The sequence below is a fragment of the Callorhinchus milii genome, unplaced genomic scaffold, assembly GCF_018977255.1.
Source record: "Callorhinchus milii isolate IMCB2004 unplaced genomic scaffold, IMCB_Cmil_1.0 Scaffold1, whole genome shotgun sequence".
Taxonomy (NCBI): domain Eukaryota; kingdom Metazoa; phylum Chordata; class Chondrichthyes; order Chimaeriformes; family Callorhinchidae; genus Callorhinchus; species Callorhinchus milii.
The window spans coordinates 72,075,126-72,098,381 of NW_024704742.1; the positions used below are offsets into that span (position 1 = coordinate 72,075,126).

General features: G+C 50.6%; 1 protein-coding gene across 1 annotated transcript; it reads left to right on the top strand.

The window, feature by feature from the left end:
* Window positions 1-1,421: 1,421 nt before the first annotated feature.
* On the top strand, window positions 1,422-20,050 carry shtn2 (shootin 2). The gene is made up of 17 exons (XM_007908583.2): window positions 1,422-1,625; window positions 3,530-3,579; window positions 3,903-3,954; window positions 6,799-6,893; window positions 8,635-8,791; window positions 10,023-10,120; window positions 10,948-11,029; window positions 12,534-12,628; window positions 13,447-13,593; window positions 14,543-14,696; window positions 15,745-15,809; window positions 16,375-16,451; window positions 17,169-17,230; window positions 17,682-17,782; window positions 18,582-18,632; window positions 18,861-19,011; window positions 19,899-20,050. Exons 1-17 carry the CDS (start codon window positions 1,535-1,537, stop codon window positions 20,048-20,050), a joined length of 1,680 nt encoding a protein of 559 aa, XP_007906774.2. The 5' UTR covers window positions 1,422-1,534.
* Window positions 20,051-23,256: the final 3,206 nt, after the last annotated feature.

Genomic DNA, 23,256 nt, shown 5'->3' on the forward strand with positions numbered 1-23,256 from the left:
GTCACCTGCACCATGGCTGTTTGTGGGACACTGGTATCTGCAACTGGCTGCCGTATTCACACGCAAAATACACAGTCACTGCACTTTACAATATATTCTGTGAAGTACTTTGGGACGTCTCAATGACATGATAAGGCGCTATATCAACAACAAGAGCAACAACAACTTACATTTATATTGCGCCATTTCACATGGGGTAGCATCCTGGAGCGCTTGACAGTGGAGGGGTCTGACAACAAGCCAGGGGGTGAGGGAAGAGGGAGGAAACCGTAAGCACGATCAAAAAGGAAGGTCTTTAGGTGCGATTTCAAGGTGGGGAGGGAGGGAGCAAGGCAGAGAGATTGAGGGAGAGAGTTCCAGAGTTTCTGGCGTAGTGGCTGATGGCATGGCTACCGATGGTGGAGGACTGGTGTGATGGGGATATGGAGTTTTGTGCGGATGAGTGTCTGGGCAGCAAATCAGATGCAAGGATTATTATTATCATTCTGGAGCCCCCCCCTTATCCCCATCTACTTTTCTGTCTTCAACATTGGGCTGTTTTTGCTTTAGATTTCTCTGTAGTTCCCTCCCAAAATAGTGAGAAACTCTCTCCACCGGGTGAGATGTGGTGGTCAGTCAGTGATCAGAGTCCAGCCATTTCTCACCATCAGCAAAATAACAGAGTTAGATTTCATACACTCACAAACACTCTCACTAATACTCACACACACTGACACTCACTCACTGACATAGTCACTCACACATCTCACATCAACTCACACACATTCCCTGACACACCTACACTGATATTCACTCACACAAACACACTCACACCTATACGCACACTGATATACACACTGTCACTCACTCACACATTCACATACACTCACGTACACCCTGTCTCACACACTGTCTCACACACACACTTGCACACTGTCACACACAAACACAAAGGATTATGAGGATGTGAAAGCCCAAACAAAGCTGCTGGTAGAAATAGATGCTGGGCTATATTTCAGAGAAAATTGGAGAAAAAATAGAAAAGCAGAAATGCGGCAGTGTGTGGGTGGGGAGGGAGGGGAACCCTTGCACTGTGGGGGGAGAAGTGCGCTCTGTGTGTGAGAGGTTGGGGGGGGGGCGCCAATGTGGCAGCCAAGTGCATACAGCAGTGTCCCACAAACAGTGGTTGAGTGACCATTTTGTTTATGGGATTATCAGCAACTAACATGGGCATTTAATGGGCTTCATTCTGCCTCTAATCCATCTGTCACTGACCTGGGAGTGTGGATGTTGAGGAAGGGGATGTGTCCCAGGCTGTTCCCGTGATAGTACTGACTTCCCCTTCACAGCCAGATTCAGTTTCTCTCAGTGTAGAAAAGAGGAAATGGCCCCGAATCCAAACCAAAACAAAAGATCGCAGTATGTGTCCTCCATCTACACACAAACAACCCATTCCCATCCTCCCCTACCCCATCTCACTACTTTCAGTTCCTGCCCAGTCCAGCGAACAGGCCTGGCCTCCTCACTGGCAGACGCCCGGGACAGAACCTGCTTGATGGACAGCCCCCCAAACCTGTCTCCCCCTACAATGCCGGGACCCGGAGACCAGCACAGCCTGGACAGAGAGAAATCCCATCTCCTCACAGGTACTGTGTCTGTTTTTTGTCCGTCTGTGTCTGACACACACGGAAACCCATCACCGTGCTTAAGAGTCTCCAAACCAAACTGAGAGTTATGTGGAGAGACTAGACAGGATGAAATTTTTCTCCTTAGAGCAAAGAAGGATGAGGGGAGATTTGATAGAGTAGAAAAGGAGAAACTGTTTCTTCTGGTGGGTACGTTGGTAACCAGAAGATACAGTTTCCTTACTCTGCACTTCTAATAATAATCCCTCAAAAAAAGCAATAATAAATTGGTCATTTTCAATCCACGACTGTTTGTGGGACACTGCTGTGTGCAATTGGCTGCCGTATTTCACCCACAAATATACGGTCAATTCACTTTAAAGCATATTCTGTGAAGCTCTTTGAAACGTCTAGAAGACGTGAAAAGCGCTATATCAATACACTTGAAAAGGATAAATTTGTAGGGCTATGGGTTAGGAGCGGGAGAGTGGGACTAATAATAATCCTTGCATTTCGCCTTATCACGTCTCCAAGTGGTCTTCTTCTGCGCTTTAAGATTCTATGATTCTATCCCACCTACACATGGAAATCCCAGAGATAGATGCTGGAATGAAATGTGCACTCTCTCCCTGGAGGGATGCATCCTGCTTACATAATTCCTGAAAGTATTAGGCACAGACTGGCAAGGGCCAAGGCTTGGGGACCCGAGAATGGGCATTGTGGAGTCCTGTAGCCCCTACCTACCTGCCTGTACTCTCCGTTCCTCTGGCTCCGGTCTGCTCCACATCCCCCGCCCCAACCGCCCTACCATCGGTGGCCGGGCCTTCAGCCTCTCAGCCCTGAGGCTCTGGAACTCCATCCCCCAGTGCCTTCGCCGCCTCCTCCCTTTCCTCCTTCAAGGCCGGTCTCAAGACCTTTCTCTTTGACCGTGCCTTCAGCTCCCCTCTCGACTCTCTACCCCCTCCTCGCTCCCTCCCTTCCCTCCCCTCACCCTGACCACTTCCCCCCTGTTCGGTCCTGACCCAACTGTACAGCGCCTTGGGACGTCCTCCCGACGTGGAATCTTGTTGTTGTTGCTGTTGTTGGTTAGAGCACTCACCTTGCAAACGAGAGGACCTGGGTTTGATTCTTGGCAGGGCAAAATGTTGGGCAAGTTTCCTTACTCCACACGCCTCTGTTTACCTAGCAGTAAATAGGAACCCAGTTGTTAGTCAATTGGTGGATCGTTTTTCCGTGGGTAATAATTCCTTCAAGATAAATAAAAATAATTTGATCCCTCAATCCACGACTGTTTGTGGAACACTGATGTGCACATTGGCTGCCACGTTTCGCACACAAAAGATAATCATTTCACTTTACAGAATATTCTGTAAATGGAGTCCTGTAGCTCAGTGGTTAGAGCACTCGCTTTGCAAGCGAGAGACCTGAGTTCACTTCCAGGCATGTCAGGGCGAAACCTTGGGCAAGTTTCCTTACTCCACACACAGCCTAATAATAATCCCTCCAAAACCAAAAACAATAATAAATTGGTCATTTTCAATCTACGACTGTTTGTGGGACATTGCTGTGCGCAATTGGCTGCCGCGTTCGCCCACAAATATACAGTCAATTCACTTTACAGTGTGTTCTGTGAAGCGCTTTGGGACGTCCTCCCGACGTGAAAAGCGCTATATCAAATGCAAGGATTATTATTATTATTATTATTCTGTGAAACGTTTTGAGAGGTCTTGAAGACATGATATGGCGGCATATCAAATGCAGGGATTATTATTATATAACTACTGGAGTCTAACCAACTGAAACCGCAAAGGTTGCCATTGAGAACACTGTCTCGTAAGCTTTCCCACTGCTTGTCCGTTAGGGCTTTGGCTTCCAGGGTTAACAGGAGTTGAGTCTAATTCACTGTATTATCTGTTTCCCTGCAGTGATTACAGAGAGCAGCGATGACTCAGCGGATCCCGATGAAAATGGGAAGGTACTGACACACCCCGAGGGAGAGGGCTTCTCACGAGGGACTTTTTTTTATTGTCAGGTGTTTGACAGAAACAGGAACCCATCACTGTGATCAGCCTTGTGTCTGACACACACAAAAACCCATTACCCTGGGGGCGGGGGAGGCCTTGGGAGGAGGGGTAAGGACTGGGAAGGTGGAGGGGAGGGATGGAATGGCTCGGGAATGGGAGGTGGGTTGATGTTCAATACACATTTACACGTGTATAGCACCTTCGATGTCGGGAGATCACCACAAGGTACTGGAATCCTGGCTGGTGCTGATGGAGGTGTGGCTTGATGTTACAGGATGAGAGGGAGAAGGACGAGGTACAGAAACAGCTGGAGGACATGGAAAAAGGTGAGAGGTCACTTTGTGATCGCCAGCTATAACTACTCCTTCACTGCCCACTTGTTTGCTGGGTTTAACAGGTAGTGGGGTTTGCCTACAAACACACAGCAACTGCACTTAACATTGGTTCAGCATCATAATATTCTGTACATTAAGAATATTAAATAATAATATTAATCCTTGCATTTGATGTAACGTCTTATCACTTGATTATTGAGGTGACTCAAAGCGCGTCACAGAATATATTGTAAAGTGAATTGACTGTACATTTTGTGGGCTAAATGCAGCAGCCAATTGTGCACAGCAGTGTTCCACAAATAGTCATGGATTGAGTGACCAATTTTTATTTTGAGGGATTATTACTCCCAGAAAGCAATCTGCTAATCGACTAACAGTCAGGTTCCTACTTACTGCTAGCTAAACAGAGGAAAGCGTGCTAACCACAACCCTACGGAACTTGATAAAGTACCTTTCACGTCGGGAGGACATCTGAAAGAGCTTCACATGATTTTACTATGACTGTGACTGTGTCTTTTGTGGGCAAAGACAGTAACATGCCACGAACAGCTATAAAGTGAATGGCTAACTTTATCTAGGGGATTGTTGACCAGGACCGGGAGAGAGAAACTCCTTTCTCTTTTCAAACAGCGCCATGGGGTTTTAAACATCCACTTGAGCATGCATAGACAGAACCTTGTTTAACGTCTCATTCAAAGGATGGCACCTCTAACAACAATAACAACAACAAAATTACATTTATAGAGCGCCTTTCACATCAGGAAGATGTTCCAAGGCACTGGACAGTCAGGGGTCAGGACCCAAGCATGGGGGAGGGGTGGGGTAAGGGAGAGGGAAGGCAGAGAAGTAGGAGGGAGACCGAAGGCACGATCGAAGAGGATGCTCTTGAGACCGGCCTTGAAGGAGGCGAGGGAGGAAGTGAGGTGAAGGGACTGTGGGATGGAGTTCCAGAGTGTAGGGGCAGAGAGGCTGAAAGCTCGGCCACCGATGATAGGGTGGGTCGGGCAGGAGACATGGAGCAGGCCAGAGCCTGCTGAACGGAGGGAGTGGGCAGATTGGTAGGGAGTCAGCAGGTCAGAGAGGTAGGAGGGGGCAAGGCCATGGATGGCCTTGAAAGTGAGGATGAGGATTTTGAATTCGATCCTCTGAGGGATGAGGAGCCGGTGGAGTCGGGCGAGGGTGGGAGTGATGGGGTCACGGAGCCTGGTCCGCAAGAGTACACGAGCTGCAGAGTTTTGGATGATATGCAGCTTGTGAAGGGAAGAGTTGGGAAGGCTGATGAGGAGGGAATTTCCATAATCGAGCCTTGATGTGACAAATGAATGGGTGAGGGTTTCGGCAGCCTGAGGGGTAAGGCAGTGATGGGCCAGAAGCTAGATAGCTGTGTTGGTCAAGGGAAGGTTTCTTCAAGGAGTGGGGTGACAGTGGTGGTTTTGAAGGGTGTAGGAACAGTGCCAAATGACAGGGAGAGGTTGATGATGTCGGAGAGTAGTGGAGCAAGGGGGTGGAGCTGGGATTTAAGCAGTGGGGTGGGGATAGGGTCCAGGGAGCAGGTGGTGGGTTTCATGGAGGATATAGAGGTGATGATAGAGGAGGGGGTTACAGGTTCAAAGGTGTGGAAGGAGGGATGGGTAATAGTCGGAGTGTGGGGTGGGGAGTAGGAAGGGGGTAGAAGTTGGGAGGGCAGTGGCAGCTGAGCGTATTCCCTCGATTTTGGACTCAAGGAAGTCCAGCATTTCCTTGCAGTGGGAGTTGGAGGAAAGAATCTGCGAGGCGTGGTGGGGAGGGCGGAGGAGCTGGTTGGTGGTGGAGAACAGGAGCCTGGGGTTGCCCTTCGTCTCCAGGATTAACCTGATATAGAAGGACGATTTGGCTGAGGCGAGAGTGGAGCGATAGGTTTTGATGTGGTCCAGTCAGATGCACTGCACTGCAAGCACTGCACTAGAGCATCAGCCTGGACTGTGAGCTTAAGTTCCCCAATGTAAGGCTTGAAGCCATAACATCCTGACTGAGATTAGATTGTGAGTGATTGAACCGGGCTGATACCAGCTTATTCTGATAGGCATGATGGCTGGATGAACAATTTATTAGTAGTCAGCTGGGAGTCTGGTCTGGTCATCACTGGTCTGCACCTCCAAGTCCTGCCGATGAGCCAGGCTGTGCAGCATCCTGGAATACTGCAGACCCAACTGGCTCAGGAACCAGACTGGAGATTGTCAGAGAGGGTGGGATAGATTCTGATATTCCATTGTTAGAAACCTCACCTTAGAGCTAGATCCTTTCTGATGTCCTGCCTATGACAATCCACTGGCTCCCTGTCACCAAATGGGTTGATTTCAAGATCCTCACACTCGTCTTCAAATCCCTTCATACTCTGACATCTCCCTACCTCTCTGACCTGCTTTCTCCCCAATCCAGTACTTCCTGCAGCCTCCTGCTTGTCCTGCGTCTCATCCATTCCACCATCAGTGGACAGGCTCTCAGCTACTATGTCTTAACACTTTAGAACACTCTTCTTCTATCCCTCTGCCTTGCCCCTTCCTTCATCATCTTCCGGTAGCGCCTAAAGACCTTACTCTTTGGTCTTTAGCTTATGTAAGGTTTGGTGAGAGATGAACAGATACCTGTATCTGGGTCTCTATCACAGCATCACTGCATTTAGCCGGCCTCCACGCAAATTGTAAAACAAGCCCAGCTTCCAAATCAAGATTGAATTTTGGCTCTTTGGCTTATGGTCACCTCCCACCGGTTCGGCATCAGGCTGCCAAGCGCTCTGGGATGCTACTCTGCTTGAGGTATGCTATATAAATGAAAGTTGTTGTGATTCTCGGTCAGTCTCCAGGCAGATTATCCAAGAGATGAGCGAGCTGGAGATGCAGTTGGAGATCGAGAAGACTTGTCGTGTGAACGCCGAGGTGTTTGCTGTGAAGGTCAGTCATCTCTCACTGAGGTCGGGATTCCCTCTAGGACATATCCAGCTGTGAGGGAGTTATAATAATAATTCTTGCATTTGATATGGCAACTTATTACATTATTACATCTTTGAGACATCTCAAAACGCTTCACAGAATATACTGTAAAATGAATGGACTGTATATTGTGTTGGCAAAACTTGGCAGCCAATTGCTCACAGCAGTGTTCCACAAACAGTCATGGATTGAGTGACCCAATTACTATTATGATTATTATTATTTTTTGAAGGGATTATCATCCCCGGAAGCGATCCACCAATCAACTAAAAAACAGATTCCCACTTACTGCTAGATAAACAGAAGTGTGTGGAGTAAGGAAACTTGCCCAATGTTTTGCTCTGCCCGTAAATTGAACCCAGGTCTGCTCGCCTGCGAGGCAAGTGCTCTAACCAGTAAGCTACAGGACTTCATGAGTTGGTGCTCAGCCAGGCCTTGACACAACATCAGGGGACCTGGGATCCCAGGTGGAGGAGAAGTAGATTTGGGTGTCCACATACAGTGTGGAAGTCATTTTCAAAGCCCTCCACAGCCTTACTTGTCCCTACCTCTGTGATCTGCTAACTCCATACCAACCTGTCCACTCCCTCTGCTCAGCAACCTCAGGCCTGTTCCACATCACGCCCTGCCTGCTCCACCATTAGCAGTTGAGCCTTCAGCCTCTCTGTCCCCACCCTCTGGAACTCCATCCCACAGTCCCTTCGCCTCGCTCGCTCCCTTGCCTCCATCAAGGCACACCTCATTAGCTCCTGTCAGCGTCTCCACACCTCAGACTCTGACAGCATCACCATCCAAGGATGCACAACAACAACAACAAGATTACATTTGTATAGCGCCTTTCACGTCAGGAGGAAGGCACACTCCACTTCACTGAGCCAGTTTGTAACCTTGATGTCTTGTTTGACCCTCAACTATCCTTTCTACCCCACATCCATGCCATGACCCGCTCTGCCTTCCCCCACCTCTGCAATAGTGCTCGGCTCCACCTCTGCCTCACCCCTCAGCCTGCCAAAACCCTTGTACGTACATCTAGGCTTGACTATGCCAACTCCCGGCCTTCCCAACTCTTCCCTCCACAAGCTGAGGTTCATTCAGAACTCTGCAGCTCATGTCCTCTCCCACACCAGGCTCCATGACTCTATCATGCCCACCCTCGCCCGGCTCCACTGGCTCCCCATCCACCAGAGGAAAGCATTAAAATCTCTCGTCTTCATCTTCAAAGCCCTCCACGGCTGTGTTCCTTCCTTCCTCTGTGATCTGCTAACGCCAAATCAACCTGTCTGTTCCCACCGCTCAGCAGGCTTTCTCCACATCCCCCGCCCGGTCCACCCCAGCATCAGCTGTCGGGCCTTCAGCCTCTCTGCCCCCACCCTTTGGAACTCCATCCCACAATCCCTTTGCCTTGCTCCCTCCCTTGCTTCCTTCAAGGCCCATTTCAAGATCCTCCTCTTTGACCATACCTTCGGTCACCCTCCTACCCCTACCCTCCCTGCCCTCTACCCCTCCTGATCCCAAACCCCTGCTCAGGTCCAAATCTCTGTCTGTCCAGCTCCTTGGGACGTAAAGGGTGCTATACACATGTAATTTGTTGTTGTTTTTATTGTGTTATAGCCATTACACACGGTGTGTTATTATATAATATACAATGTTATAGCCAGTAACACACAGCGACAATGAGGATTAATCTGTCACCATTTCCCAGGTGAACAAGGAGAATAAGAAGCTGGTACGGCTGAGTCGAGCGTTACAGCCTATGTGGGACTCTCTCCCAGATGACATTACCAAGCTCGGGGCTGAGGACAAGGAGACCCCCAACCCCACCTGCAACCCAGAGTACCAATACCAGCTCCAGGTCAAAGGTGAGAGCAGCCCCATGCTGGTGATCTCTGTGTGAGTTACGGTTGTGTGCAGGAGGGTGGGTGGGTGGATGTGTGCACGCACGAGCGAGCGAGTGAGTGTGGCAGAAGACAGACCCTTCAGACTACCGGACAAGGATGGGCTAAGGTCCCAGATTTCTCCTAGTCTTAGCTCGTGGAGCATTTTGTTTGCAGGTTTACAGGGGAAGTTGCAGAAACTTCCACAATTCAGTTCTTAGCATAGTGGTTAGAGCACTCACCTTGCAAGCGAGAGGACAGGTGTGCGATTCCCGGGCAGGGTGAAACATTAGGCAAATTTCCTTACTCCACACGCCACTGTTTACCTAACAGTAAGTAGGAACCTGCTTGTTAATCGATGGGTGGGCTGCTTTCTGGGGGTAATACTCCCTCCAAAAAATAAATAAACAAAATAATAATAATAATTTATTCACTCAATCCAAGACTGTTTGTGGGACACTGCTGTGCTGAAATTGATGCCACATTTCGCCCACAAAATACACGTTCACTACAGTTTACTGTATATTCTGTGAAATGTTTTGAGACGTCTCAACGATGTTATAAGGCGCTATATCAAATGCAAGGATTATTATACTATTGTACGTTTAATTTTTAAGAACTGTGGAAAAATAGCTCCCAAATTTAGCCTTGAATTAGGAATTCCCACAATCCTGGGTCATAGCAAATGTTATGGCAAATAGGTCCCGTAGCTGAGACTAGGCGGAATTTCCGACCTGCTGTTCATCATATTCAATGTGCTAGTGACACCTGCTGGTGGAATGTCAGTGGTCCGTGCATCTTTCATTGTATTGTTTATTTGCTATGAACAGAGAGACAGAGACAGAGGACCCTTACGTTGTGTTTACTGAGATCTAAACACAACGAGAATAATGCTTAGACAAGAGTGAGTTACAAGGTGGAATCTAATCCTGGGTTCCAGGGGGATTATATATAGAATAACACATCCCAGGAGTGAGGTACAGGCTAGAATCTAAGGGAGTGGGGTTTATATATAGAATAACACATCTCGAGAGTGAGGTATATTGATGGTGCCACTACAATGTAAACCTGCCCCGGATTGTCAGTATATACCAACCCTCAACAACAACTTGCATTTATATAGCAGCCTTCACACGGGGCAGCGTCTCGGAGCGCTTGTCCCCCAAGACAGGTCCTGTTGCTGCTTAGACTAATGGAGATATCTCTCTCTGGTCAGACCTTCAGGAGAGGATTACACTGCTGCTGGAGGAGAGGAGGGAGCTGAGCAGCTCGCTGGAGACCCTGCAAGCTCGATTCACCCAACTGACAGAAGAGGTGAGTCACCCCCAGGCTGTTTCGTCCAGCGGAGTCCTGTCACAGTGGTCACTGAAACCAACTGACTCCTTCCCCTCACTCCCACTGTATACACTCCCAATGGCCCAAACCCCTTCCTGTCCTCTAATATAATCCAGTTGCGCTGGGGATTTATCAGCCAGGACACCGTGAGAAACTCCCTTTTATTTTTGAAATACTATTGTGATACCAATAAAAACAATTTATACTTGCATTGTGCCGTTTACTTAGGGCAATGTCTCAGAGCACTTCACAGCGGCGGGGTGGATGCTGAGTGTGGGGGAGGGCATCATCGGCACAGCCGAAAAGGTGCGTCCTAAGACAACTTGAAAAGGGGCGAGGTGGAGTGTGAGGCAATAAGGGGGAGGCCTAATTGTGAGATCAGGAAATGGGCAGCAAACCCAGGTTAGCTGAGCAGAGCAGGTAAGTGGAGAGGAGTGGGTAGGACATCAGAGAGGTGTGAGGGTGTGCAATGATTTATAGGTAAAGGCAAACAGTCGAGAGCTTGGCTTTATCACCTCTTTCCAAAGGATGTCACCTCTGATAGTTCAGCGCTCCACTACCATAGCCCTGGAGAGGTAGCCTGGACTGTGAGCTCCAAGTCCTCAATGTGGGGCTTGAACCCACAAGGTTCTGACCCAAAGAGGAGAGTGCAAGCGGCTGATCCAGGTAATGTCTGCAGTTTAGCAGAGAGGTGGGTGTGATTTGAGAGGTAAACACTGGGGGTAAACGTTGGGGGTAAACACTGGGGGTAAATATTGAGGCTAAATACCGAGAGTAACCCACTTGCCTTGTGATGCTGGTTGTAGGTGGCGAGAGAGCGGACAGAGAAGATTGCGCTGCAGAAAGTGCAGGAGAGGCAGAGCAAGGCTCTCAAACGCATCAATACAGGTGAGTACTGGTTTCCTGAGGGGCAAGGAGAGGGGTCTAGCCTGGCCTCTCTTCTCTACGTATTTATTTGATCAGCCAGGTGTCTGCCACATGTGGAAACCTATCTCCAGGCTTAAGAATATCCAAACCAATCTAAGAATTCCACGCATCCCACCTACACATGGAAATCCCAGAGATAGATTGTTGGAATGGAATGTGCGCTCTCTCCCTGGATTCCAGAGAGTTTAAGGCGCAGGTTGGCAAGAGCCTAGGCGTGGGGAGCCCAGTGTGTGCGTTGGGGTAACTGTTGCAGTCTAACCAGCTAAAACTGTATTGTTTGCCATTGAGATCACTGTCTGGTCAGCTTTCCCACTGCTTGTCCAGATCGGACCACCCTACCTGTTAAGGCTTTGGCTTGCAGGGTTAACAGGAACTGATAGCAAATCCAGGTTAGCTGAGCAGCCAATACTGCAGGTTTCTGAGCTACCAAGTTGTTTTTTGCATACTTGGTTGCGAACTTCAACGTTGCCTCCAGATCTGAGCTGGTTCCTGAGCCCCGCGCCACGACACTGGATCCCCTTGCATTTCCGTCCATCTATGCACAGACAGCAACGGCCCAGTCAGTTGCGCACAAGGTGCTCATCAGACTCTTTGGCAGTTGACATGCACAAAAAACCTTCCCAGAATCCTGCTGGCTCAGAAGCATCATGGACATTTGAGGCAATTTCTCACAGATCTGGTTCAACATCTTCATCAGGATCGAGAGGGAATCAATGGGAAAATCAACAAGAGTCCCTGTCCCCAGTGACTGTCTTGCCGATGAGCCAGGCTGGCTGTGCTGTCATCAGCAGTGCCCTGTAATACTGAGGACCCGCCTGGGTCAGGCACTGGACACAGATACTGTCGCAGAAGGCTGGCCAGATTCCAACATTCTGTTGCCAAACATGTCACCTTGGAGCCAGTCTCTTAGGAGCTCTCCAAAGAGACCCTGCTAAACTCCACCCCCACGCACGTTATTAGGTTACTAGCTGTACCCATTGCGGCTTTGCTTGCAACCAAATGATCCAATGCGGAATGTAGATTGACACACAAACAGACAGACAGACATTTCATCTTTATCTATATTCTTCGAGGAGGACTGCTGTCAGAGGATTCCTGTGGGAGAACTCAGTGGGGGGACTCGTCGCTTTAAAAATGTGATTTTGTTGTTGGCATAGCTTCGTCTGTATTCTTTATTTTGCTCCCGCCGCTTGGCTACGTACATGCTCTGTGACGCAGGAAGCCACAGCGCCATATTGTCGTTTTATTAGTATAGATAAATAAAGATGGCAGATCTTTGAATCCCACACCCCTGCCATTTCCCCCATACCCAGTGAGTTGGTAACTAAAGCACATCAATTTAAGATCATCACCAATCCTGACTGGAGAGTTTTGAACTGGAGCGGTCTAGACGGGGGTGGGGGGAAGAGTAATGGTCCTGGTGTGGCTGATGCTGACAGTCATTCTCCACCCTTTCTGGCTGTAGTGTCGGTGCTGGTCACTCAGGATTACCAGGAGCTGCAGCAGCAGCTCGACCTAGAACAGGAGCTCAGGCAGCAGGCAGAAACCTACGCCCACCAGGTATATCCCCTCTGCTCTGCCCCGGCCCATAGAGCCCTGCCCCAAAGCCCAGCCCCATCCCCACTCCCCCACCCCCACAGCCCATCCCCACCCACACTACCCCAACCCCACAGCTCAGCCCCACCCCCACTCCCCCACCCCACAGCCCACCCCCACTCCCCCAACCCCACAGCACAGCCCACACAGTCCCACTCCAACCAGCCCAACTCCACGTTGCACTGCCTCGCCCACACAGCTGCCACCCCCCCACCCACCCAAACTGCTGAACTGTTCCGCCCTGTGTCTGTCTGTAGGTCTGTCTATCTGACTGGTGTGACCAACAGTTTGTCTGTGTGACTGACTGTGTGGCTGACTGTCTATGTATGCGTTTGACTGTGTGTGACTTTGTGTCTGTCTGTCTGTCTGTCTGCGTGACAGCCTAACTGTCTGCCTGGCTGTCTGGCTGTGTGACTGCCTGACTTTCTTCCTGACTGTCTGGGTGACCGCCTGACTGATTCGCTGGGTGTGTGTGTGAGTGCCTGACTGACTGTCTGTCTGTCTGTCTGTCTGTCTGTGTGACTGCTTGACTGTCTGCATGACTGGCTATCTGTGTGATTGTGTGCCTGTCTGTCTGCACGATGTGAATGTGTGACTCTCTGTCTGTGTGTGTGCCTGTATGACTGTGTGCCTCACTGTCTGCGGATGTGACTGAATGTGTGACTGTGCTTGTCCTGTGCTGGTATGACTATGCCTAACTGTGTGCTGGTGTGCCTGATTGTGTACCTGTGTGACTGTGTGCCTGACGGTGTGACTGACTGTGTGCTGGTGCGGGAGCCCAGATGCTGGTAAGGCAGCGGGAGGCGAGCCGGCAGAGTGTAATTCTGTTACAGAATGTACTGCCAAGCGAGCAACTGCTCACAGCCCTGGAGGAGGTGGCCTCCCTCAACCGCTGCCTGGAGCAGGAGAGACACCAGCACCAGCAGCTGGTAAGACACTACCCAACCCCCCTAACCCCAAGAGCTTGGGGCGAGGCAGAGCGGACTTGGGGCAGAGACAGGCAGGGGCAGAGGGCAGGCAGGGGCAGAGGGGAGGCAGGGGCAGAGGGCAGGCAGGGGCAGAGGGCAGGCAGGGGCAGAGGGCAGGCAGGGGCAGAGGTGGAACATAGGCAGGATTTGAAGTTTGGGACGGCGACAGAGTTCGGATTGGGGTGGGGATGGAGGCAGAGGACACAGCCTGAGATTGAAGGGGGGTAAATTCAGAATGAATCTGTGCAAACAGTATTTCCGTGAGCGAGTAGTAAACCTGTGGAACAGGTTGGTGGGGTTGGGTAGGGGCCATGGTGGGGTTGAGGCGGGGATCATGATTGGGTTGGGGTTGGGGTGGGGGTCATGATGGGGTTGGGATAGGTGTCATGATGGGGTTGGGGCGGGGGTCATGATTGGGTTGGGGCAAGGGTCATGGTGAGGTTGGGGTGGGAGTCATGGTGGTGTTGGGGGAGTCATGGTGGGGTTGGGGTGGGAGTCATGGTGGTGTTGGGGGTGGGTCATGATGGTGTTGGGGTGGGGCTAATGGTGGTGTTGGGGTGGGGGTCATGGTGGTGTTGGGGTGGGGCTCATGGTAGGGTTGGGGTGGGGCTCATGGTGGGGTTGGGGTGGGAGTCATGGTGGGAGTCATGGTGGTGTTGGGGGGGGAGTCATGGTGGGGTTGGGGTGGGGCTCATGGTGGGGGTGGGGCTCATGGTGGGGTTGGGGTATGGCTCATGGCGGTGTTGGGGTGGGGCTCATGGTGGGGTTGGGGTGGGGCTCATGGCGGTGTTGGGGCGGGGGTCATGGTGGGGTTGGGGTATGGCTCATGGCGGTGTTGGGGCGGGGGTCATGGTGGGGTTGGGGCAGGACCATGGTGGGGCAGGAGGATAATGATATCCTCATTATGCAGGTACAGGAGCTGAAGCACAGGCTGGAGGGGAGCCAGGCGGAGAGCGAGGTGGCCAGGCTGACATTGGCCCTGAGTATAGCTGACGAGCAGAAGGAGGATGTGGAGAGCAGGCTGGCTGTCGCAGAGACCAAGAGCCTTGAGCTGGAGACAGAAGGTCAGTGTCTTGTCACCGGGGGGGCAGTTGGTCTCCTCGGAGCTGAACTGGCTCCAAGGTGACATGGCAATGGAATGTCGGAATTGAGCTCTAGTCCGGTCACAGAGGCAGGTAAGCAGGTCCGCAGTATTCCAGGGTGCTGCTGATGACAGCTCAGCACAGCCTGGATCATCGGCAGTCACTGGGGCAGGGAATCCTCCCACTTAGCTCCTGTTAACCCTACAAGCCATGCCTTAACAGGTGGGATGGTCGTAGCTGGACAAGCAGCGGGAAAGCTCCTGAAAGCAAGAATTGAGAAAAATCCTTCAATCACAGTGGTAATCTGGAAGCCAGTTTTCCACTTTTCTTGAAAAGAAACTGGCTGTTAAGCGCTCCGAGAAGCAACCCTGTGTGAACTGCATAAGGTGTTGTGGTTTAAATAAACACCCGATTTAACAATTCTTCAAAAATCTGTGCCCTACAACCCTCCCTGGTCGCAGTCCAGGTTGATGCTCCAGCATGGTGCTGAGCGGTGGTTTCCGTTGTCGGAGGTGCCATCCTTTGGATGAGATATTAAACCGAGATCCTGTCTGTGCTTGTTCAGGTGGGCGTTAAAGATCTCGCTATAGGCAAAGAGAAAGGAATTTCTCTCCCTCGATGTCTTGGCCAACAATCCCCCAGATAAAATTGGTCATTATGGAGTCCCGTAGTGTAGTGGTTAGCATGCTCACCTCACAAGCAAGAGGACCCGGGTTTGATTCCCTGGCAGGGCGAAACCTTAGGCAAGTTTCCCTACTCCACATACCTCTGTTTACCTAGGAACCCGGTTGTTAGTCGATTTGCGGATCGCTTTCAGGCGATAATAATTCCTAAAAAAAAAATTGGTCATTCAATCACGACTGATTGTGGGACACTGCCATATTTCACCCACAAAATTCACAGTCACTACACTTTACAGTATATTTTGTGAAGCGCTTTGAGATGTCTCAACAATGTGATAAGGATCTATATCAAATGCAAGGATTATTAATTATTATTATTAATAATCACTCTGATCGAATCTCTTTAGTTCAGACACTTCGGATGAAGCTGGAGGCTGCTGACAACACAACCCATGAGGAGCAACAGGAAGGGGCTCCCCCACCCCCTCCCCCCCCTCCACCCCCTCCCCCACCCCCGCCTGCACACCCACCAGCATCCAGAGTGCCGATCGAGTAAGTGAAACTTCAGCACTCAGCAACGGATGTGTTTAACCCCTGAGTGAACAACACCCAATTTGATTGAACCTGCTCAAACTCAAGCAACCACATCAGGGACTCTGAGCTCTCAATCCAGGCTGATGCTCCAGGCAGGTGCTGGAGGGAGATAGCGGCAAATTTTCAGAGACGCCACCCTTCAGATGAGATATTAAACTTAGGTCCCATCTCTGCGTGTTCAGGTGGATGTTAAACATCCTGCGCGATATTGGAATAGAGAAGGGAGTTCCTCTCTCCCGGTATCCTGGCCAACAATTCCCCAGGTTAATTGTTCATTCACGACAAAGCTGTTTGTGGGACATCGGTCTGCAATTTGCCTGCCAAGTTCTCCTATAGACACACAGTCACTACACTTTACAGTAAATCCTGTGAAGTGCTTTGGTGTCAGAGACGCAAGACTATAACCTTCCTGAAGATTCGGTGTTTTTCGTGTGTTAGAGCAGGGAGTTTCTCCAGGATTCTGGGCCAATATTCCCATTGTCCAGACACAGCCCAGGAACAGAGGTGATAGTGTGTTAATGTGAGTGTGATCCAATCCATCGCAACATTGATCCTGCCTCCCCCCCACCCCCCCCCCCCCCCCACACACACACGCAACCAATTTCAGCCTGTGGAGCCAGTATCTATATGATTTTGTGTAAATCCTTGACTGTCCAACATCCAACACCTTGGGACGTCCTCCAAACGTGAAAGGTGCTTTACAAATGTAATTTGATGTTGTTATTGTATGTGGTGGGAGCGGGGTCGGAGCGCAGCCACTCTCAGAGTCCCCAAATTCCACTTGATCCCAGCCGTGAGACCACCTTGTCTTAAACGTTAGGTTTACGGCAGAATGCAATCATTCACTCTGGCACTGAATCAGTTCGGAAACCAACTGCGTTTCTAACAGTGGAAAAAACAGGCTTTCCAACCAGAAAACAAGGATTCGGAAATTTTCCAAAGTGGAGCCTTAAATAGGGGTGCTACACTCACACACACAGGCTCCACAGCCTGAGACTGGCTAGAATTTCTGACCACGACCCAGAGGCTGTGTGTGTGTGAATGTGTGGATGGGAAGAGGGATGTGTGAGAATTAGTGTTGCGATGGATTGGATCACACTCATACTCACACTCAATGTCTGGCTCACACTCACTGTGTGTTTGAAGCTCCAGAAGAGTGGGAAAACCTGGCTCAGAACACAGGCTTGGAGGATGTGTTAGTATGAGGCTCTTATCAGGGTTTGTGCTCGGACTCCAGGCCCCTGGCAGAGCTGTTACGCCGAAGGAAGCAGGAACGCAAGGAAGCTGGGCCAGAGAACAGTGAGTAACACACTCACCCTGCTCACAGCCACACTGCTCACGCCCACACTGCTCACACTCACACTGTCACTGCTCACACTCACGATGGTCAATACTCATACTCAGGGGAAATGGGATAAGAGTAGAGAGCTCCAATGGGGGAGCGAGCACCAGCACAGACACGTTGGGGAGAGATCAGGCAATGGGATTATAGTAATAATAGAGCTCCAGTGGGGCATCTAGATTCAGCACCAACACAATGGAGGGAGCAGGGAATGGGATTAGAGTAGAGAGCTCCATTGAGGGAGTGAGCACCAGTACAGCCACAATGGGGAGAAAGCAGGGAATGGGATTAGAGGTAGGTGAGGAGGGGCTGATCAACTCACAGGAAAAAATAAAAGTTTGCCGGCCAGATTGAGGTCTCGGCGGTGCCTGTGATGGAGTTGAGTGAGAGCATTGTCTCTGTCCACAGAGACCACCACCCTGGACAGCCTAAAGACAATGGCCGTGGATGAAATGATGGAGCGAATCAAAAACGGGGTCTCGCTGAAACCCACCAAATGCCACACAGAGGTAACCAGCCACAGTAGTACGTGGGACCCTCCTCATATTCCCCCCCACCCGGCCAATTGGGTTCTGCTGGTTTCAGCCTGGGTCAGTCCCTCCCACTCCAGCCTCTGCTTCAGGAGTTGTGAAGACCTTTCAGGAGGTTGCTGAAGACCTTTGTTTTCGACCACGCCTTTGGTCACCTTCCTCCCCCTCCCCCTGGCTCGGCCCCAGGATCTGTTACTGTGAAGCGCTCCAAGACGCCGCCCGGCGTGGAGGGCGCTATATAAATCAAGTTATTGTTATTGTTATTGTTATTGTTGTTGTTATTGTGGTTTCCGGCAGATGCTCCAGTGCAGTGCTGTGGGGAGAGAGCACTGCATTGTCAGAGAGACCCAGTGCTTCGGATGAACCGTTAAAACTCAGTCTGTGCCTATTCAGGTGGATGTTAAGGATCCCGCAACACTCTCTACTGGTGTCCTGGCCAACAATTTCCCAGATAAAATCGTGGATGTCTGTGGGATATTGATGTGCGCAAATTGACTGCCTCATGCACCTACTAAAGACACAGTCACTGCACTTTACAGTGAATCCTGTGAAGCGCTTTGAGACATGTTTTAAATTGCGTTTTTAGGCTATTTTTCTTTCTCTTTTATGTTTATCACTTTCCTTCTCATTCTTCCTTGCTTTAGTTATTTTCCTCTCTGTGTGGGTGTGTGACACAGTGAACTCTGTGTATGTCTGTGTGTGTTTGTGACACAGTGACGTCTGTGTGTGTGTGTGTGTGTGACGCAATGACCGCTCTGTGCTCTGCTCTTGCCTGCAGCTCCCGAGCCCGAGAGCAGAGAGTCCAGTGACAGAGCTTAAAGGGATCTTGGTTAGTATCTGACATTGTTCTTGGTCTGGCGCTTCTCACACTGTTACTGTGGGTGCTTTGGGGCAAGATGTGGAGAGCAGGGAATGGGATTATGAGCAGAGAGCTCCATTGGGGGAGTGAGCACCAGCAGAGGCACGATGGGGAGAGAGCAGGGAATGGGGTATGTGTGAGGCCTGGTTGCGTGTGTGAAGCCTGGGCTGTAGGTAACAGTTGTGTCTCCGGTGACAGGAGGGGATGAGGACCAAGCGGAGGAGCTGGAAGAGTCGGCTGGGGAGTGGACACAAACACAATGAGTTGCAGAACATCCTGCTCCGCAGACGCAGAGTGATGGACGTTCCCTCGCAGCAACCCCCAGACGACCTTCCGGAAAACAATCCAGGTATCGGGAGTTAAATCAACGGGGCAAGCATGGAGCTGGACTGGCCCTAAGGTGACGTGCCTGGCAACAGAATGTCAGAATCAAGCCCATCCTCTATGATGGTCTCTAGTCGGGATCCTGAGCCAGGCGGGTCCGCAGTATTCCAGGGCACTGCTGATGGCAGCACAGCCCAGCCTGGCTCATCACCAGGACCTGGAAGGGCAGACCAGTCACTGGGGGCAGGGAATCCTCCCACTCAGCTCCTGTTAACCCTGCAAACCAAAGCCCTAATGTGTAGGGTGGTCCCAGCTGGACAAGCAGCAGGAAAGCTTGCCAGTCTCCAGTAGTTACCCGAAAGCATACTCTGGGGTCCTCAATCCTTGGCTCTTGCCAACCTGAGCCTCAAACTATTCAGCATTAGGTAAGAAGGATGTTTCCCTCCAGGGAAAGAGCGAGTGCGCATTCCAATCTGGATATGGGGAGATTTCCATGCTTAGGAAGCATGCGTGCATCTCTCAGTCTAGTTTTGATACTATTACAACAACAACAACAACAAGATTCCATTTATAGAGCGCCTTTCACGTCAGGAGGACGTCCCAAGGCGCTGCACAGTTGGGTCATGACCCGAGCAGGGGGGAAATGGTCAGGGTGAGGGGAGGGAAGGGAGGGAGAGAGGAGGGGGAAATGGTCAGGGTGAGGGGAGGGAAGGGAGGGAGCGAGTAGGATGAAGAGAGTCGAGAGGGGAGCTGAAGGCACGGTCAAAGAGAACTGTTACTGTACTGTACTGTACTGTTACTGTTAAGTACAATGATGGGTCTCCTTGCGTGTCAGACACCAGCTGACCATGGTGATGGGTTTCTGTGTAGTGTTTGCTGTGACGCTATGTTCTGTGCTCTCGTCTTTCCCAGCCTCGCGGTGCGACCCTAGTCCTGTAGGCAGCACACCCTTGGGGGGAGCGGAGGTCAAAACGAACCCCTGGAAGATGCTTCAACGAACAGGGGCCATCTTGCAGAGCAAGAGGATAGAGCAGTGTTTCGAGGGCAGCACTGACACAGCCTGACACAGGATCACCGAGCACTGACACGGCACCTCCACAGGCTCACACAGCACTGACACAGCACCGACATAGGCTCACACAGCACTGACACAGCACCGACACAGGCTTACACAGCACTGACACAGCACTGAAACAGACACAGCAGCAACTGCAGAAACAGAAGCACAGGACGTGGGAGACAACAACAACTACAAAATTACAGTCCATCATACCATCCCAGAGTTCACTCCCCACAAGCCGACCATCCCTATGCTGCCCGCCCTCCCCCATCTGCCCCCCACCATCCTCTGCTCGAACCTTCTTCCCCTCCCGGGTTTATCCATCTCCTTTCTAAATGCTGATCTATTCCCCATCGTGCGAGCTGCTCCGCCATTTAATAAGAACATGGCTGATCTTCTAACCTAATTCCATTTACCCGCCCCATCCCCATATCCCTTAATCCCTCTATTCATTAGAAATCTAACAACCTCAGCCTTCTGGGGTAGAGAATTCCACAAATTCACTATCTTCAATTCAGTTTGAAAAGGCTGACCCTTAATCTTGAGACTATTGTTTGGTTCCTTTTACCATAATTGGATCCTTGCCATTAACCAATAAAGGGCTGAACACAGAGTTGTACAATCAAGACAATTTATTCAACAATGCAACAATGATACATGTAACAGAAATATACTACCAGATAAGCAGTCGTGCCTGATGACCAGCACTCGGCTCAGCGACCTGTAGTTCTTATTCTGTCGAGCTCAACTTTCCTTTGTGAGTCTGTTGTATTTATACACAGAGTTGGTGTACTCGTGATCTGCTCGTGATGGTACTTTTCCACTAGCCTAAGTTTCTTCTGCTTGCTGAAACCATCCTAAACTAGTTTTCCTCCTTATCTTGTCCCTTTTCTCACCCTCCCTGTTCTTCCTTAATCAGATGTTCTCATAACCTTGGTCGCTGGTCAGGCGTTCTACCCACAGACAGCTGCATATAAGTCATATTCCTGTTAACTTTTTTCTATACCAACACCATGATCCCTAGTTTTAGATTCTCCAACCAGGGGAAACAGTCTCACGGAATCTACCCTGTCAAGACCCTTAAGAATCTCATAGTTTCTGTAAGATCACCTCTATTTCTTCTATATTCTAGAGAATATAGGCCTAGTTTACTCAACCTATCCTCACAGGTCAAAACCCTCATCCCAGGAACCAACCAGTGAACCTACGCTGCACCCCCTCTAAGACAAGTATGTCCTTTCTTAAATAAGGAGTCCAAAACTGCACACAATATTCTAGGTGCGGTCTCACCAAGGCCTTATACAACTGCAGTAAAACTTCCCTACTCTTGTACTCTAATGTACTCTAATTAATGTAAGTTGTTGTTGTGGGTTCCAACCAACGTCAAAGACTCACAGTCCAGGCTGACGCTCCAGTGCAGTGCTGCATTATCGAAGACACCGTTCTTAGGATGAAAAGTTAAACGATCTCCTGTCTGTGCCTGTTCAGGTGGACGTTAAAATTCCCGTGGTGTTATTGGAAACAAGAAGAGAGTTTCTCTCATCTGTGTCCCGCCTGACAATCCCCCCAGACAAATTGGCTCGCTCACTTCGTGGCTGTTTGTGGGACATCACTGTGTGCAAATTGGCTGATGAGTTTCTTTACAATGTACACTGTCACTACACTTTACAGTGAATCCTGTGAAGTGCTTTGATGTAATACGGCACTGTATCAAATGCACGGATTATTATTATATTTTGCCCACAAAATACACAGTCAATCCACTTGAGACGTCTCAATGAGGTGCTAAGATGCTACATCAAATGGACGGATGATTATTATTATTGTTATGTGGGTGTGAGATTCATTCTCTCGCTCACTCTCTAGTTACAAGTCGGAAGCAGAGGTAGGAGAGCGGGGGGCAGAGCTGAGGCCTAGCTGCGTATAAAAGCACAGCCAGGTGAGGAGCCACTCAGTCGGGAGTGGAGGTGGGAGAGCGCGGGGCGGGAGGTAGTGACGGGGTGGCGCGATTCACAAAGTGACGTCGGTGTGACGTCACAGTTAAAATTTTTTTTTTTAAATAAACAGTAACAACAACAATGTCCTGGCCCCTGGCACAGCCATCCCGGCCATGACCTGGGAGGCTGAGCCTACGGGCTGATGTCGTCCCACTTGATCACTCGCTCCCGGTCTCTGCATGCGCATTTTGGCTGCCACCCCGACCCGAGCCTCCCCCTCCACTCCAAATGTCTCTCCTCCCGCCCCCTTCTATGTCTCTCCTCCCACCTGCCCCTATGCCTCTCCTCCCACTCCCCTCTATCCGCTACTCCCCCTCTGTCCTTCTCTCCCACCGCCCTCCCCGCCTTCTCTCTCTCCTCGACCCCATCACCACTTCCCTCTGCTCCAGCCTGGGCATCCTACGCCGGGCCCATCATGGCTCCAGGCACTTGCTGTCCCGGAGCAGCAACCCCAAGTGTCCAATCATTCACTCCCTCCACACAAACCACCTTAAGGCAAACCCAACTTCCCCCTCCCTCATAAGTACCCTTCCCAACTCTCCACTCACACCACTCTCCACAACCATCTCTCCTGTACACCCCAAAATCCTCTCCGCATCACTCTCTCCTCCCTCCCCTCCCTCCAGCAAACCCACCCGCATTTCCCTCCAAAACGTCCGTTCCCTCTCAAATAAAGCCCTCACCATCCACGACCTCATTCTGGACGAGCACCTTGACATTCTTTGGCTCATCGAAACCTGGCTCTCCCTCAATGACCCCATCCCCTCCTCTCCAGGCTACACCTTCCACCACACCACCACACCCCCCGTCCAAACCAAAGTGGCGGTGGGGTGGCCTTCATTTCCAAAGCCTCCCTTGGTCTTACCCTCTACTCCTCTGGCTGCTTCCCCTCCTTCGAGCACCTCACCCTCTTCCACCCCTCTCTCCCATTGAAAATCCTCCTTGTCTACCGCCCCCCCAAGCCCCTCGGCTCCTTCCACACAAATGTCTCTACTCTCCTCTCTTTCCTGTCCCTCTGCTCCGAGCACCTAAACTCCCCTTGCACTACTTCTGCTGACTTCACTGCTCTCCTCCCCTCCCTAAACCTCACCCTTCATATAAATTCACCCACCCACAACCGTGGTCATGCCCTTGACCTCGTTATCACCCATGGCCTTGACATTTCCGACCTCAGCATAGTGGACAAGGCCATCTCGGACCACTTCCTCATCTT

Coding starts and splice junctions, on each gene's coding strand:
- shtn2 (XM_007908583.2), top strand. CDS start 1,535: ATGGACAGCCCCCCAAACCTGTCTCCCCCTACAATGCCGGGACCCGGA. Junction 12,629..13,446: donor CAGAAACCTACGCCCACCAG/GTATATCCCCTC, acceptor GCGGGAGCCCAG/ATGCTGGTAAGGCAGCGGGA. Junction 16,452..17,168: donor AGAGGTGATAGTGTGTTAAT/GTGAGTGTGATC, acceptor CTCGGACTCCAG/GCCCCTGGCAGAGCTGTTAC.